The sequence below is a fragment of the Haliotis cracherodii genome, unplaced genomic scaffold (genome assembly GCF_022045235.1).
Source record: "Haliotis cracherodii isolate W230 unplaced genomic scaffold, xgHalCrac1.p SCAF_27, whole genome shotgun sequence".
NCBI lineage: Eukaryota > Metazoa > Mollusca > Gastropoda > Lepetellida > Haliotidae > Haliotis > Haliotis cracherodii.
Genome location: NW_027266283.1, coordinates 398,685 through 417,304, shown reverse-complemented (window position 1 = coordinate 417,304; position 18,620 = coordinate 398,685). Strand labels below are relative to the sequence as shown.

The 18,620-nt window shown below is 42.8% G+C and overlaps 1 protein-coding gene and 2 pseudogenes across 1 annotated transcript; all 3 read left to right on the top strand.

Moving 5' to 3' along the window:
• LOC139473118 (serine/threonine-protein phosphatase 6 regulatory ankyrin repeat subunit A-like) overlaps positions 1–2,609 on the top strand; it is a 76,754-nt pseudogene extending 74,145 nt beyond the window's left edge.
• Positions 2,610–9,531: 6,922 nt separating this feature from the next.
• LOC139473104 (uncharacterized) lies at positions 9,532–11,685 on the top strand (annotated as a pseudogene).
• A 2,886-nt stretch (positions 11,686–14,571) lies between these two features.
• Positions 14,572–15,249, top strand: LOC139473116 (paraneoplastic antigen Ma2-like). The gene has a single exon (XM_071255637.1). The coding sequence runs from the start codon at positions 14,572–14,574 to the stop codon at positions 15,247–15,249; it is 678 nt and encodes a 225-aa protein (XP_071111738.1).
• Positions 15,250–18,620: the final 3,371 nt, after the last annotated feature.

Sequence of the window (18,620 nt, the reverse complement as noted above, 5' to 3'; positions counted from 1 at the left end):
AACATAATTTGAGCGAACCGGGATTCAAACCCACAATCATAGGTTTCTGGCGTGCCAAAGGGACGCAACTCTGCACAGCAAATCCCCCCCCCCCCCCCCCCCCCTCCCACACACACACACAAGAGACTTTCACAGAAAGAATGTAGTACATAGCATACCACCAAACCACAACACATATGGGGAAGAGAATTAATGCATGTCAGCTTCTTTATTATGAGGAACACAACGGATTACATACTTACTCCTTCCCAATTGTTGTGTTCCAAAAAATGAAGACATTGACATGCATTAATTCTCTTGCTTATGTGTACCACATCTTATACCATTCAAATACTTAGTGATAATGTATACACGTCAAATACTTGCGGGAAAAAACTAACAATGCTTAATGTAAAGTGGTGTTAATGTAAAGCTGTTTAAAACAAACAAACATAACATTTGGTCTTTTGTCTGATCAATCATGATAAATTCATTGACAAAACCCATATAACAATGTCAATGTCGGTGTGACCGCGTTTTGCACTGATACAGGCGAGGTAATGGCAGCACATTGAAGACACCATATAATTGAAAATGGTGAATGTTGTTCTAATGTGATTGGACTAAGTGAACTGGTGTTGCCGACTGGTTCTGGTCCTGTCGTAGACGTCAGTCCATCTCATCCGAGACATGTTCTATGGGGAGAGGTACAGCAGCCCGTAGCGAGTCATGAGAACTGTCTGTAAAAAAGATGATATTATATTTCGATCAACATCAACATTTGGATATGCTCGAAGCGCACAATAGAGGTTTAAGTTCAGCCAATGAGGGCGAACTTAAAAAGGTGAGTCTTATTGGCGCTTAAAAATCTGGAATTTTGGGGAAACTCTACGTTTTAGTGGGCGATTGTTCCATCGGCAGAGGAGAAGGTCTTTACTTGTGGTAAACACATATGTGTATGGTATGAGTGGCAGGATGTTAGTGGGTTGAAATGAAGTGAGTGAATATTTGGTAAGTTATTTAGTTTGTAAATAGATTATTAATTCTATCTGGCTTTGTTATTCGCTGTTGTTACCCCCTACGTGCAGATACAGACCTCCATTTTGCCTCAAAGGAGGGAAACCTGGACCGGTTCAGACACATCTTATCGAAGAGTCTGGTAGACCTCAACAGAAGGGGCCAGTGCGGGAGCACACCCCTGATGATGGCAGCAGAGGAGGGACACAGACAAGTGTTTGACTTACTTGTGAGAGAAGGGGGTGATGTAACATTAGTGGATGATAACAGAAACAACATCCTTCATGTAGCCTGTCTTGGAGGACATGTGGACATGGTGAAGTATGTCCTCTCAGAGACCGTTGCAGACATCAACAGTAGGGGGCAGTACGGGAGCACACCCCTGATGGTGGCAGCAGACAAGGGACACAGACAAGTGTTTGACTTACTTGTGAGAGAAGGAGCTGATGTATCATTACTGAATAATGACGGAGACAACATCCTTCATGCGGCCTGTCTTGGAGGACATGTGGACATGGTTAAGTATGTCCTGTCACATAAGGTTGCAGACATCAACAGTAGGGGGAGTACGGGAGGACACCCCTCATGGTGGCAGCAGAGAAGGGACACAGACGAGTGTTTGACTAACTTGTGACACAAGGAGCTGATGTATCATTAGTGGATGATGACGGAGGCAACATCCTTCACGTAGCCTCTCTTAGAGGACATGTGGACATTGTGAAGTATGTCCTCTCACATAAGGTTGCAGACATCAACAGTAGGGGGCATTACGGGAGGACACCCCTGTTGGCGGCAGCAGTGAAGGGACACTGACAAGTGTTTGACTTACTTCTAACACGAGGAGCTGGTGTATCATTAGTGGATGATAACAGAAACAACATCCTTCATGTGGCCTGTCTTGGAGGACATGTGGACATGCTCAAGTATATCCTCTCACAGAAGGTTGCAGACATCAACAGTAGGGGGCATTACGGGAGGACACCCCTGTTGGCGGCAGCAGTGAAGGGACACTGACAAGTGTTTGACTTACTTGTGAGAGAAGGAGCTGATGTAACATTAGTGGATGATGACGGATACAACATCCTTCATGTTGCCTCTCTTGGACGACATGTAGACATGGTGACTGAAGGTTGCAGATACAACAGTAGGGGCCAGTACGGGTGGACACCCCTCATGGTGGCAGCAGTGCATGGACACAGACAAGTGTTTGACTTACTTCTAACACGAGGAGCTGGTGTATCATTAGTGGATGATGGCAGAAACAACATCCTTCATGTAGCCTGTCTTGGAGGACATGTGGACATGGTCAAGTATGTCCTCTCACAGAAGGTTGCAGACATCAACACTTGGGGACAGTACGGTTTGACACCCCTGATGGTGGCAGCAGGGAAGGGACACAGACAAGTGTTTGACTTACTTCTGGGAGAAGGAGCTGATGTATCATTAGTGGATGATAACTGAAAGAACATTCTTCATGTGGCCTCTCTTGGAGGAAATGCAGACATGGTGAAGCATGTCCAAGCATTGAATGTGGTGAACATCGACGACAAAAATGACCATGATGATATAGTGGTCTGACAGGGAAGAACAAATCGTGACATAGTACTGGTTTGTGTAGGTCTGATTTCCTGTCAAAGAAAAAAACCACTTGCAGCTCACTTATATACATACAGCTGTGATTCGAACCGATTGTGAAATCTTGAATAAGTACCAAGATGGCGGGGGTCACTCCTTGTCTCGATGTGTATAGAGGGGTGTTTTTTTCTCTCTATACAAATATATAATGTTATACACGCTATCAACGAGTTCCTGTGGTCCCCCCTTCTCCCGGGGACACACGTGCCTCACTCAGATAAGCACTGACACATTTATATTTGTGGTGGTTAAGGTGAGTGAGTGAGTTTGGTTTGACGCCGCTTTTAACAGTATTCCAGTTATATCACGACGTGTCAGGTTAATGTGTGAGGAAAGCCTGAAGTGATGCAGGTCTCAGACGTTTACAACTTCGATGAAACCCACGGGCACGGATATTGTGCTGACAAACCTAGAAACATCGGGGCGAACCGGGATTCGAACCCACAAGCATAGATTTCTGGCGTGTCCAAGGGACGCAACTCTGCACAGCGAATTGCAGCGCCTAACACGACTGGGTCACCCGTGCCCCCAAACTTCTCGAGAGAATGTTGTCTACAGACGATCTTATTGCAGCATACTCTCCCTGAAACCAGACAAGTGAAATTGCCACATCGTTGCAACGAACACGTGAAAACGCCACAACACCAGAATCTGAAGAGATCAAGGATGTTCCGGGGCTAAGCTGAGGACCACTAAACTGAAAGATCAGGGTCAAAGAGTTTACCACACATGTTCCTGAGTGGCCCTGAAATTAACACAATGTCCCAAAAGTGGCCCCGCCACTGCCACACTTGGCCCTGAAGAGCTCTGAAACAGATACAAAAGCACCATCAGTGGCTCTGTGAATTAAATATAGCCCTAAGTGGCCCTCAAATGTTCCATAAATAGTCCTGAGGGTCCCTCGGGTGAACAGAAAAAGGCCCAACTGATCTTCCCATGTAACTGTAGTGAATACTTGTATATGTATACATGTATACATGCATGATTATCTCCCCATGTAACTGTAGTGAATACTTGTATATGTATACATGTATACATGCATGATGATCTTCCCATGCAACTGTAGTGACTACTTATGTATGTATATATGTATACATACAAAGTGATCTTCCCATGTGACTGCTTATGTATGTATACATGTATACATGCAAACTGATCTTCCCCTGTAACTGTAGTGAATACTTGTATATGTATACATGTAACATGCATGATGATCTTCCCAAGTAACTGTAGTGAATATTTATGTATGTATACATGCAAACTGATCTTCCCTTGTAACTGTAGTGAAGACTTGTATATGTATACATGACCCATGCATGATGATCTTCCAATGTAACTGTAGTGAATACTTATGTATGTATACATGCAAACTGATCTTCCCAAGTAACTGCAGTGAAGACTGGTGAATGTATACATGTATACATGCAAACTGATCTTCCCATGTAACTGTAGTGAAGACTTGTATATGTATACATGTAATATGCATGATGATCTTCCCATGTAACTGTAGTGAATACTTATGTATGTATACATGTATACATGCAAACTGATCTTCCACTGTAACTGTAGTGAATACTTGTATATGTATACATGTTACATGCATGATGATCTTCCCAAGTAACTGTAGTGAATATTTATGTATGTATACATGTATACATGCAAACTGATCTTCCCATGTAACTGTAGTGAATACTTATGTATGTATACATGTATACATGCAAACTGATCTTCCACTGTAACTGTAGTGAATACTTGTATATGTATACATGTTACATGCATGATGATCTTCCCAAGTAACTGTAGTGACTACTTGTGTATGTATACATGTATACATGCAAACTGATCTTCCCATGCAACTGTAGTGAAAACTTATGTATGTATACATGTATACATGCAAACTGATCTTCCCATGCAACTGTAGTGAAGACTGGTGAATGTATATATGTATACATGCAAACTGATCTTCCCCTGTAACTGTAGTGAATACTTGTATATGTATACATGTAACATGCATGATGATCTTCCCAAGTAACTGTAGTGAATATTTATGTATGTATACATGCAAACTGATCTTCCCATGTAACTGTAGTGAATACTTATGTATGTATACATGTATACATACAAACTGATCTTCCCATGCAACTGTAGTGAAGACTGGTGAATGTATATATGTATACATGCAAACTGATCTTCCCCTGTAACTGTAGTGAATACTTGTATATGTATACATGTAACATGCATGATGATCTTCCCAAGTAACTGTAGTGAATATTTATGTATGTATACATGCAAACTGATCTTCCCATGTAACTGTAGTGAATACTTATGTATGTATACATGCAAACTGATCTTCCCTTGTAACTGTAGTGAAGACTTGTATATGTATACATGTAATATGCATGATGATCTTCCCATGTAACTGTAGTGAAAACTTATGTATGTATACATGTATACATGCAAACTGATCTTCCCATGCAACTGTAGTGAAGACTGGTGAATGTATACATGTATACATGCAAACTGATCTTCCCATGTAACTGTAGTGACGACTTGTATATGTATACATGTAAAATGCATGATGATCTTCCCATGCAACTGTAGTGAATACTTATGCATGTATACATGCAAACTGATCTTCCCATGCAACTGTATTGAATACTTATGAATGTATACATGTATACATACAAACTGATCTTCCCATGTAACTGTAGTGAATACTTATGTCTTCATATCTTAATTACCTTGTAAAACACTGGTGACTTGTTTCCCTATCACTCAGAAACTATGTCTCCATATCTTAATTACCCTGTAAAACACTGGTGACTTGTTTCCCTATCACTCAGAAACTATGTCTCCATATCCGAATTATCTTGTAAAAAACTGGTGACTTGTTTCCCTATAACTCAGAAACAATGTCTCCATATCTTAATTACCTTGTAAAAGACTGGTGACTTGTTTCCCTATAACTCAGAAAGAATGTCTATATATCGTACCTTGTAAAACACTGGTGACTTCTCTCCCTATCACTCAGAAACAATGTCTACATATCGTACCTTGTAAAACACTGGTGACTTCTTTCCCTATCACTCAGAAACAATGTCTACATATCGTACCTTGTAAAACACTGTTGACTTCTTTCCCTATCACTCAGAAACTATGTCTACATATCGTACCTTGTAAAACACTGGTGACTTCTTTCCCTATTACTCAGAAACAATGTCTATATATCGTACCTTGTAAAACACTGGTGACTTCTTTCCCTATCACTCAGAAACAATGTCTATATATCGTACCTTGTAAAACACTGGTGACTTTTTTCCCTACCACTCAGAAACAATGTCTATATATCGTACCTTGTAAAACACTGTTGACTTTTTTCCCTATCACTCAGAAACAATGTCTATATATCATACCTTGTCAAACACTGTTGACTTTTTTCCCTACCACTCAGAAGCAATGTCTATATATCGTACCTTGTAAAACACTGTTGACTTCTTTCCCTATCTCTCAGAAACAATGTCTCCATATCTTAATTACCTTGTAAAAAACTGGTGACTTGTTTCCCTATAACTCAGAAACAAAGTATCCATATCTTAATTACCTTGTAAAAGACTGGTGACTTGTTTCCCTATCACTCAGAAACAATGTCTATATATCGTACCTTGTAAAACACTGGTGACTTCTTTCCCTATCACCCAGAAACTATGTCTATATATCGTACCTTGTAAAACACTGTTGACTTCTTTCCCTATTACTCAGAAACAATGCCTATATATCATACCTTGTACAGGACTGGTGACTTCTTTCCATACCACTCAGAAGCAATGTCTATATATCGTACCTTGTAAAACACTGGTGACTTCTTTCCCTATCACCCAGAAACTATGTCTATATATCGTACCTTGTAAAACACTGTTGACTTCTTTCCCTATCACTCAGAAACAATGTCTACATATCGTACCTTGTAAAACACTGGTGACTTCTTTCCCTATCACCCAGAAACTATGTCTATATATCGTACCTTGTAAAACACTGTTGACTTCTTTCACTATCACTCAGAAACAATGTCTACATATCGTACCTTGTAAAACACTGGTGACTTCTTTCCCTACCACTCAGAAACAATGTCTATATATCGTACCTTGTAAAACACTGGTGACTACTTTCCATATCACTCAGAATTAATGTCTATATATCGTACCTTGTAAAACACTGGTGACTTCTTTCCCTACCACTCAGAAACAATGTCTATATATCGTACCTTGTAAAACACTGGTGACTTCTTTCCCTATCACTCAGAAACAATGTCTATATATCATACCTTGTAAAACACTGGTTACTTGTTCCTGGAAGTTGCAGAAGTGGAATGGAGTGAGGAAGCCGAGGGATCCCATGTTGAAGGCCATCACAGGAGGAACACTTTGCTGGGGAGACAACCACACTCTACACACAGCACTCGACATCATAATAACTAAATCACATCATGTACAACTTCATGTTGGCAGGTGTCCCGTTAGATCAAGGGGAGGTAATTTCAACAAACAGAACTCATAAGGCACAGACAAGCCAACCTGACGTCCATGTTCACCCCAAAACCTGACAACTGCAACTACTTTGTTTCAAATGGATTTTAACTCAACTTTTTGAATGGATTTGATTGTTGTCTAATTGAGGGAACCAGAGCTGAAAGCCGTCACAGTAGAGAGTGGGTTTGGCCTTACGCCGATTTTAGTAATATTCCAGTGAGCAAGGATAAGAATTTATATTTATAATTTTTAACTTCTTGATTACAAATAAGAGCGACGTTTCGGTGTAGATTCTAATACCGTTATCAAGCAAGTGACCCCAGAACTCTACTTGACCACCTGAATTCCCAAAACCCACGAATGCAATCGACAGCTCCCCTTCCTTGATGTGCTCGTACAGAAAGATAATAACGTCAAACTCCAGACCACTGTTTATCAGAAACCTACCCACTCAGATCAATACATATGTGGCAGTTACAGGTTTTGTTTAACTGTCAACTAACCAGTAATATACCAGTAGTATATAGTGTATATAATACATAGTGTAGTTAGTATTAGTAGTAATATTAGCATTAGTTATTTGTGTCAGTATTAGTATATAGTGTAACTAATACATACTGTAGTTAGTATTAGCATTAGTATTATTATTAATATTAGTATTGAATATTAGTATTTAGTATTGGTATTTAGTATTAGTTAGCAGTATGGGTTTGAGGGATTTTAATGAAGATTTGATACAACACCTTTTAACTTAGTTATGCTTGGGTCAGTCACTACCCTATCAGCTCCTTTGTGTCAGCCAGGGCAAATGTTCTGGTTGAGTGGTTGACCCTATTGTTTTCCTTAGGGTCAGCTTTGCATGCTTGTTAACCCTCACTTGCACCTCAGTCACTACACAGACAAGTCACTGACAGGCGACAGCAAGTGGACACATTTTACAGATTGACAAGCAGGGATTGTTACGTGTTGATCCTCTCATAAAAGAAAAGACAACACGAGGCATGGCATCCCTAGTGGTCCCGAAATCATTACAGCAAGAAGTGCTAAGGTTGAATCATGATGTCATGGCTGCGGCACATCTGGGAATGGAAAAAACAATCTATAGAGTTAAAACCCGTTTCTACTGGCATGGCATGGTACAAGATATCAAGTTGTATGTCAGCACATGTTCAACATGTAGCCGAAACAAAGGACCTGTATGACATGCCCGGTCACCAATGATCAACTTTCATGCAGGGGCACCCATGGAAAGAGTTCATCTTGATTTCATTGGCCCCTTGCCCAAAAGCAAGTTGGGTAATCGATACATCTTGATGATGGTTGACCAATTCACCAAATGGGTGGAGTGCATAGCTTTGCCTACCCAAACGGCTGAGGTGACAGCCAAAGCTGCCGTAGATGGTTTTTTCTCTAGATTCGGTTGCCCTTTCCAAGTATTTACAGATCAAGGAAGAAACTTCGAGAGCAAATTGTTCACTGAACTTTGCATCCTACTACAGATACATAAAACCAGGACAACCCCATATCGTCCCTCTGCTAATGGACAAGTGGAGCGATTTAATCGCACCCTCCTGCAAGCCATTCGTTGCCACATAGATGCAAATCAATCCAGGTGGGATGAATTTTTACCACAACTGGCAGGAGCATTGAGGTCTGCAGTTAATCGGCAAACGGGATATACCGCCAACATGCTGATGCTTGGTAGGGAAATCAATCAACCTGCAGAGCTAGTCTTCAGCGCCACGCAGGAGGAATCTCCATCCTTGAACCCTGACACATATGTGCATCAGCTAGCCTCAGCTCTTGGTGAGGTACATCGCCTTGCCCGTAATAAATTGCAAACTACCCAGCTCCAAATGAAGAGGGATTACGATTTGAGGATTTTGTCCCGGAAGTTTGAAGAGGGAGAGATGGTGTATATACTGGACACTGCCTCCATACAAGGAAAGTGCAAGAAGTTGTCTCCATCCTGGTAAGGACCCGGGATAATCACTACCAGGATTTCCAATACACTATATGAAGTCCGGACAAGGAAGACAACATCAGTACATCACCATGATCGCCTCAAGCCTTGTCGAGATCGGGTAATTCCAAGTTGGATCCAGAGGTTATCTAAGACAAAGAGTACTTCTGATACTCAAGAGGATCTCAACTTCGAGTGGCTCTTCAAGAAGCAAACAAATTATTGTATCTGTAATAAACCCGATGATGGACGATTAATGATAGGCTGTGACCGATGTGACCAATGGTTTCATGGAGCATGCGTTGGAATCACCAAGAGAACAGCAAACGCTCTGGATGAATACATCTGTCCTCACTGCACCACAGGAAAGGACAGAGTATCCTAGAGGGAAAACTCTAATGTTTCAGAAAAATGGTATTTCAAAGACGAGGACGCTCCAGCGAACGCCATGGAGCCAGGAGCAGGGATGCATCTACTTCCTACTGGGCTGGAGACATGTTATCTACGTCTTCGGGCTCCCAGACCAGCCTAGGAGCTCCAACATCTCCCGGAAGAAGGTCCCCTGCCCCTCATCATGAACGATCAATGTCAGATCAACCAGAGGTATCCCTGGGACATGTACCAGACCTATCCCCAACATCCAAGGATGGTAGATATCAGCTCCGGGCCGCGCCCTCCAGGAAACGAAGCCCTGAGGATCACATCAAATCTTCCAGGAAGCGAGCCTGTCAGAGCCCGGATAGACGGCAGGTGGCCTCTGTCGTCTATCTTCCTGTTGCCAGCTATGAGCCAAAAGTCCAACCACGCCCGTCTTACCGACAATCACGCAGGCAATCACCCAGGCGATCACCCCATCGTCAGGTGTCTGTATATTACAACACTGCAAGACACAGGCAGCACTCTTCCCCTGTAAGACGAGCCTCTCCCAGAAAGGAACGGCGCTCTTCACCCCGGCGACATGGCTCTCCAAGACGGGAACGACGACCTTCGCCCCATAGACCTATCCCAAGACGGGAAGTTCCAAGGCAGGAACGACATGTCTCCCCAAGACGGGATCGACGCCCTATGTCAAGGAGGCAAGCCCCAGAGCCAAGGCACCAGGCTTCTCCCTCACGACAGGTCAGGTCAATCAACCAAGGGCTGAGCGTCTCTGTCATTAACAAGGCCGCCCCGAAAATAGCAGCTCGATTCCAGAGTAGTCATCCCCACGGAATGGGATCGAGCTGCCCAATACGGACGTGCGGTAAAAGAAGCAGGACGCTGCGCCACCATGCCTACGGAGCTCACCTCCCCCCCTGTTTCCGTGACTCCGTACCAGCGTCACAAGAAACGGCAGTTGACATGATATCGGCCATAGAGGACCTTGCCCGGCAGATCTTGGGAGCAGGAGCTACCTGGACGGAATTACACCAGTTCGTCCTAAGGAATAGCCTTGTTCCCAAAGACACAACCCTAAGAGGAAGCTGCTACGGGCATATTAAAGAGCTGTGTAACATCAAAGGATGGCCGTTACCACTAGATGCCATCAACCTGTCACTGGATAGCCCTGCCTGTCTAATACATTGGAGGATCTTGGTAGCCCTTCTGGATGTCACTTCGGATGGAGTCCAAAACCATTTCAGGAACTTCGGGAACCCTCTGCCACTGCCAGGACCATCGCCATCTGTGCAAGCCACTCAAACAGCAGAGCTTCCCGGACCGTCCACTCGACCAACTCCATCCTCAGCGCCGCCGAATCCAGAGAGACTTCCCAGGGGTTTTGACACCCATTTCCACTCCGATAGGATGCGCAGCAGGCTCCATCTGGACGCTGCCACACCCCTGGAAGAGGTCCTGGACAAGGCTGGCCAGCCAAAAGAGGTAACCATCAACCTTCAGAAGGCGCTACAGATCTTTTGCGACCCACCAACCTGGCCCCAACAACCAACTTTCCATCAGTGTTGGAAGACAGCTGTCGGTTTCCACCCAAAGAATGTGCAGGCCATGGACCCCGACCAACTCGACAAGTTAAGGCACCTGCTATCATCCCAGGATGTAATCGCCTTCGGGGAAATTGGCCTGGACTTCACTGTGGGAAACTGGGAACGGCAAGGGCAAGTCCTAGGGCAGCTGTTCAAGCTGGCACCATCAACCAAGCCAATCATCCTCCACCTCAGGGGCACAACCGCAGACACTTACCAATAGGCTCCACTACAGGAATGCCTACAAATTGCCCAGGCTGCTGGAGTACCGTCCACCCAGAGATTCCATCTCCATTGTTTCTCTGGGTCATTTAAAGAAGTGGCACTGTGGACCAAGCACTTCCCTGAGAAGTGGTTTGGATACACCGGGATGGTGGCCAGCTTTGATGACCAACAACTATCAGCGCTGCGGTTCCTTAATGCCAAGCGCTTCCTTTTGGAGACTGATGCCCCATATCTGTTGCCTCGCCCAGGTCGCCGAGGAGTTAACAGCCCAAGACTACTGGGTGAAGTTGCAGCTATGGTGGCCGCTGCTCGACAGAGTACCACCGCCAACATCCTGGAGCGTGCTTATGTCAACGCAAGGCAGCTCTACAGAGTATAATTATTCACGCCAGCTGAATGGGATTTCTGAATCTGACTTGGTCAGGACTGGAACTGAGTCCACCGATCCGGTCTAGATTCTAGGATTCTCATAGAAACATTGTCCTAATCTGACTTGGTCAGGACTGGAACTGAGTCCACCGATCCGGTCTAGATTCTAGGATTCTCATAGCAGCTTTGTCGTCTATTTAAGTTACGTGAACCAACTCGGTTGCCACCAAACAATCTGGTTGGGGATTTTCTTATTTAAGGCATATAACTAATCTTAACCATGAGTTACGCGAACTGTCTCGGTTGATAGCACAAAACTGCTGCCCAACCCTGCAGGGATTTTCTCATGTTTTGGCAAGGTCACCTGTTAGATCCTCCATGTCCTCCTGAGACCACAAGGGGGGGCAAGTCCAGAAAAGAGGGAGGAATGTAGTGATTGGTGCTTCCACACTCGTACATTGGGTTACATCGGATAGGCCACCCGATGTTACTCGTATGTTTCCGGGTGTGATCGAGGCACGTGATCAACTTACCCGCCAAATCTGACAGGTGACAATCGACAGATTGAGACAAGACAGCAGACTGAACGGACAGAACCCACAGAAGCTAACACGATCTCGATCTCCCCTTCATCAAGCTTACGCTGTAAGGTAAGCACCTTTCCCTATCACTAGGCTTTCACAACAGTATGTTTCCAATTTAATACGTAAACATATATAAATCTATCTTTTCATAAATAAGATTATATAAATAGTTGTACGTTAAATAAGGTATTTGTTATGTGTGTGAGTTAGTCAATGTCTGATTCTCCTGGACAGAGTGTTGTTTGAATATGTTTATGAGGCTATTATCATATATGTGTTAAATGTATTGTAAGTGTGTGGACATTTATGATAGTTTTAGGATGTTTAGTAATTTATTGTGTTTTATGGTAGTGCTGTGTTCAGATCTGTAAATATGTATAAACAATAGCACTGATTTGATAATAATGTCCACACGTGCAAGAGCATTGTGTAAGGAAGCTAGTTTTATTGTACATTTAGAATAACTTCCATATTTATAGGTACTTTGATGTCACTGTAGCCCTGGCCATGTAGTCGTGGCAGACTTAAGTGCCACCTACACCTAGAGGCCATACTTCTGGTATGTTTACTTATCACCACATGTAAATATATATTATCATTATTATTATTATGTTTATCTATTGATCACGTTTTACACCACCTAAGAAGTATTTTGATTTGATGTATACATATCCACTATATATGTATAAGGTAATCCTAATGAAGTATCATGTTCTCATTTTAATTGTCATAATTTACAAGATACTTATTGAGTGTTATTGTGCATTTCAGGGTGTGAAAGAAAGGTATACCACTCGTCATCTAATAAAATGAATCACACCCGTAGCCGTGTTTTTGACATCATTTATCGATGCACACACATATTCTGCTACAAAATGGAGCCCCCAGTGAGGACCTTGATGATTGAGTGTGGATCTGACGACTACATGTGGGAATGAACAGTGATAGTTTTCCCGGGATGCCATAGTGCTTGAATAGTTGATTAATTCAGCCTTTCACGTTATCTAATATATGTATTGTCATATAGGCCTACGCGTTATCATGTTTATCGTGGCACGATTAATGACTCTTGATTGTAACATTCGTGAAATACATGTTCGGACTATTCGTTGTAAGTACGTGGAAACGAGATGCTTGGCCACTTTCACAGATCGCGGGATCTCCTTGACACGACGTGTTGTCGTGATTTGCAAATATACCGGTGATCACTGATTGTGTCGTTTATCTAATTTGATCCATTTGAAATATATTTCCTGTTGTTTTTATGCTTTGGTATACCATGGTTTATTATAGTCATGCTGGCATATTCAATCTCAGTTTCAAGTTTAGTGTGAATGAGTCTAGTGTTGTGAGGGAGAGTAAATAAATTATTAACTTTCATTCCAAAGAAACATAAATCTAACTTACACTAAAGTTACGTAAGTACTAATACCTTCACCTATATAGGCTAGTAGGTTTCCTTATTGTTTTTTTCTCATTGACAACAGACAGAACACTGAACTGAACAGACAATATAGCACATATTAATCACTCACCCTGGATACTAACATTTGCTCTTTAGTAATTTAGTATTGTTTTGGGTCATGTATTTCTAATAGGATTAATGTTTTATAGTTTGACCTTAGTTATTGGTTAGTCAGTGGGGTTGAACACAAATAGGATAGATATCACGGTACAGTATCATATTCATTCAGTATTAATGGTGTTATATTTAACCTTGTAGAAGTTAGCCATGAAGTAACTTAGTCACATTAAGTAATTAAAGTTACGTATTCCTATACAGTTACTTAGTACTACTAATACCTACCTTACATTGTGTTTCCGTTTCAGGTATCATACAATAAGTACAATGTGTTGCTGTCACAGGTATAACTGCATTACACTTCCTTAACCACAAGAGGGTGGTGAGGTTAAGTAATTGCTGTTATTAAGTGTCAGTGTAATGTTGTGATAGTTCATTAAGAGGTATTATCGGGTCAGAAAAGGTAACTTTTGAAACTGCTTTCACCTAAACTGTTCTATACTTACACTGTAAAATGTACTTTGCTTTATAGTTAGACGACAACTATATTTACTTAAACCAATTTAAACCAAAATTAAACCACATTATCCAATTTAAACCCAAACCGTACACATATACACACTGTGCGTCAACAAAACGACAGTTGTAACTGTTTTTCACTGTACGTTTATAGAACGACATTTGTATCCGTTCTACACTTAGCATGGTTTTCAGTTGGTTTTAGTTTTTGACTCTGATAGTCATTGTGAACAATTCATTCCGAGTCTTGGACGAATATTTATTTATAAGGATGGAACTCACCGGTGATGAATTGAAGAATATTGTCCTGGCTTTCAAGAAGTTAGGTGTTAAACCCAAAGCAGACACCCAAGAGGACTTTGCAACATGGATGAACGAATACTCTGCAGTCGAATCAGAGGGGGAATCCAAGGAGGGAATAGCCCAAGCTACAGCTCCACAGCCACCATCAGGCATGCCTACCTACATGTATCAGAAGTTCCCCAGACTTCCAAATTTCAGCGGTGCCAAATCTGACAAAGACACATCTTATGAAGTCTGGAGATACCATGTAGATTGTCTCATTAACAACAAGGTTTATTCCTCTGATGCTAAAGACCAAGCTATAAGGGTTTCCTTAAAGGGGGAGGCGGCCAAGATTGCCGTTCACATGCAACCAGACGCCAGCACCACTGACTTACTTAGGAAGTTCAAAAGCGTGTTTGGTGTTGTGGAGAGGAGAGAGTGCAGTATGGCACTCTTCTACAGCGCTCGGCAGGAAGAGAAAGAGGATGTATCTGTATGGAGTTGTAGACTAGAGGAACTTCTTTCAAGGGCCATGAGGATAACTTTGTGGACTTACTGGAAGCACTACGTGAAATCGAGGCAGATCAACACAGCGCCACATCAGCTCGCCAACAGAAACAGGCCTGTACCGCCAAGAGAGCCATGGAGTCTGAACCAGAATTGAAGAAGGAGATGTCTGATATGAAGACTATCCTACACCAACTTACTACAGACATGGCCGACATGAAAAACCAAAGAGGACAGAGTTGGAGAACATCCCAGGACTATTGACAAGCGCCAAGGAGAGATAACCAGTGGAGGAGTCGACAGCCCTCCAACTATTCTAACCCAAGACCAGAAGGCCATTCTGAATATTCGCCTTATTCATCACAACGTGCAGGAAGTGAAGCAGCTGATCCAGAGTGTTGGCGATGTGGACAGAGAGGCCATTACCAGTATGGATGCCGAGTGAGACTCGAACACAGTCGTCGTGGGAGGACTTTAAACTCATGCAGGCCTATGGGCAGGGGCAAGCCATAGGTCCTTCAAGACAGCCCAGGAACAGAGTTCCTGAGGGATTAGTTGGGAATACGAATGAGGTTGATTTATATATGGGAGATACACAGGTCAGATCATTGTTCGATACAGGAGCATCAGTATCTTTGGTGTCTAGGTCCCTCTACAATTCTCATCTCTCAAGTATTCCTATTGAGCCCTTAGGAGATCTATTGGATATCGAATGCGCGGATGGCGAAACATTACCTTACGATGGTTTCATTGAGGTCAAGGTCAATGCAATAGGTTCTGGTACTAGTGAAGCTATTCCTTGTTTGTTACTGGTGGTACCAGATACACAGTACAATAGGAAAGTGCCTGTGCTATTAGGAACCAATGTGCTTACCCACTTCTTGAAGGATTGCAAGGTACGACATGGTGCCAGATACTTGCAGCATGCCAACCTAACAACGCCTTGGTACCTTGCTTTTACCTTATGTGAGAAGAACTTGGAGAAGAATGACTGGAGACTTGGACTAGTACACAACGCTGAAAGTTCCAGAGCTACCATACCAGCCAACAGCCGTGCGCAGCTTAGAGGCCACCTTACCAAAGGAGTTAGATGACCAAGAGTTTGTGCCCTTTTACAGCCAACAAACAGTTCATCCATTCCTACGGATTTGGACATAGCCCCTACGATTATTGATTATGACATCAGTTATCCTGGATACAGAGACGTGCATATTGCTAATGTTACCACACGTACTGTTGTGATACAACCGAGAGCGATTCTTTGTGAACTCCAACCAGTTACTTTACAACGTCCGCCCATTGGCAAGTCATTTGAAGGAGTTGCATTGACAGAGCAAGTTGAGATTGAACACAGTACCCTAACACCAGACGAGTTTGAGAGAGGGATACAAGTCATCATGAAGTTTCGTGATATATTCTCAAAAGGTGAAGAGGACATAGGCCATTCAGATGCAGTCAAGCATAGGATAGATCTGGTTGATGATGTCCCCTTCAAACAGAGACACCGGCGTATACCACCTGCCATGTATGATGAAGTCCGGACACACCTTCAACAACTCTTATCTGCTGGAGTGATACGACATTCTCATAGCCCATGAGCATCGAATGTTGTATTAGCACGGAAGAAGTCAGGCCAGCTGAGGATGTGTGTTGACTTCAGACAGCTGAATCGTAAGCCCATCAAGGATTCCTATGCTCTTCCCCGGATTGAAGAACTCTTGGATTGTCTCAGAGGGATGAAATATTACAGTGTCCTGGACATGAAGAGTGGTTACCACGAGGTTGAGTTGGAGGAGGACCATAAGCAGCGTACAGCATTTACAGTTGGACCTCTTGGATTCTTTGAATACCATCGTATGCCTTTTGGTTTGTGCAATGCACCGGCGACTTACCAACGTCAAATGGAACAGTGTCTCGTTGGATTACATCTTGATATATGTTTAATCTATCTTGATGATCTGATTATCTTTTCAAGAACATTTGAGGAACATCTGGAGCGACTGGAACGGGTCCTACAGAGAATGTGGTTTGAAGCTAGCCCCAAAGAAATGCCAATTCTTCAAAAGACGAGTGAAATATGTGGGATATATAGTATCTGAAGATGGAATTGAGGCAGATCCAGAAAAGATAAACAAGATTCAGGACTGGCCAACACCTTGCACACCAGAATTCCTTTGATTTGCTCGTTACTATAGGAAGTTTGTGAGGAACTTTTCCACAATTGCCAAGCCTCTTTCAGAACTAATGCCAAAGATTCATCGAAAGAAATCTCACATTCCTAAGAGGGAGCAAGTTCAGTGGCAGTGGGGACCGACTCAAGAGAGTGCCTTTAAAGAACTCAAGACGTGTCTATCTACACCTCCGGTTCTTGGTTATGTGGATTATTCCCTCCCCTTTGAACTGCACACAGATGCCAGCAGTCATGGTCTTGGAGCAGTGTTATACCAGCAACAGAATGGACAGCCAAGAATGATTGCTTATGCCAGCAGGGGACTTAGTAAGTCGGAGCGCCACTATTCTGCCCACAAGCTTGAGTTTTTGTGCTTGAAATGGTCCATTTGTGAGAAGTTCCATGATTATCTTTAGGGACAGAATTTCACTGTACTGACGGATAACAATCCACTCACTTATATCCTCACTAGTGCCAAGCTGGATGCCACCGGACACAGATGGTTAGCTGCACTTGCTTCGTACAACTTTGACATCAAATACAGAGCAGGAAAAGCCAATGTCGATGCTGACATACTATCTAGGCTGCCAGAGTCCAGTGAAGTAAACGAGAAAGTGGATGTGATTTCTCAAGACTCCGTACATGCTATTTGTGGCACGATTTTACCTACAAATCTAGTGGAATGTGTTCGTTTTTCAGCAGATGCTTTGCCTGATGAAGAACTAAACATCACTGAAGAAACCTGTTCCATCAATGCTACAGACTTGCGGAGAGCCCAAACAAGAGATCCAGCTCTAGACATTATTATGACCCATCTTAGGAATCGGACAAGACCACATTACACAGACTACACTGGAAATACAGAGATGGTTACTTTACTGAAGAGCTTTGACCACTTCAAGCTGAAGAGAGGTGTGCTCTACCGAGTAATCCAAGACAATGGATAGGTACAGGAACAGTTAGTGCTACCAACAAGATGCCGTAAAGGAGCGCTGCATAGTCTTCATGACAATGTGGGTCACCCTGGTCGAGATCGAACATCTTCACTGATAAAAGCAAGATTCTACTGGCCAGGGATGACAAAGGATATAGAGGCACATGTACATAATTGTGAACGGTGTACTAGACGCAAGACTATCCCAAGAAGAGCCCCATTAGTGAACATACAAACATCACAACCTCTGGAATTAGTCTGTATGGACTTTTTGACACTGGAACCATCCAAGGGCTGACAACAACACATTCTTGTAGTCACCGATCACTTCACCAGATATGCACAGGCGTATCCAACCAGAAATATGACTGCCAAGACCACTGCTGATGTATTCTTTCACAACTTTGTGGTACATTATGGATTA

What these genes read in the sequence shown, in the direction of transcription:
- LOC139473116 (XM_071255637.1), top strand. Translation starts at nt 14,572, where the DNA reads ATGGAACTCACCGGTGATGAATTGAAGAATATTGTCCTGGCTTTCAAG.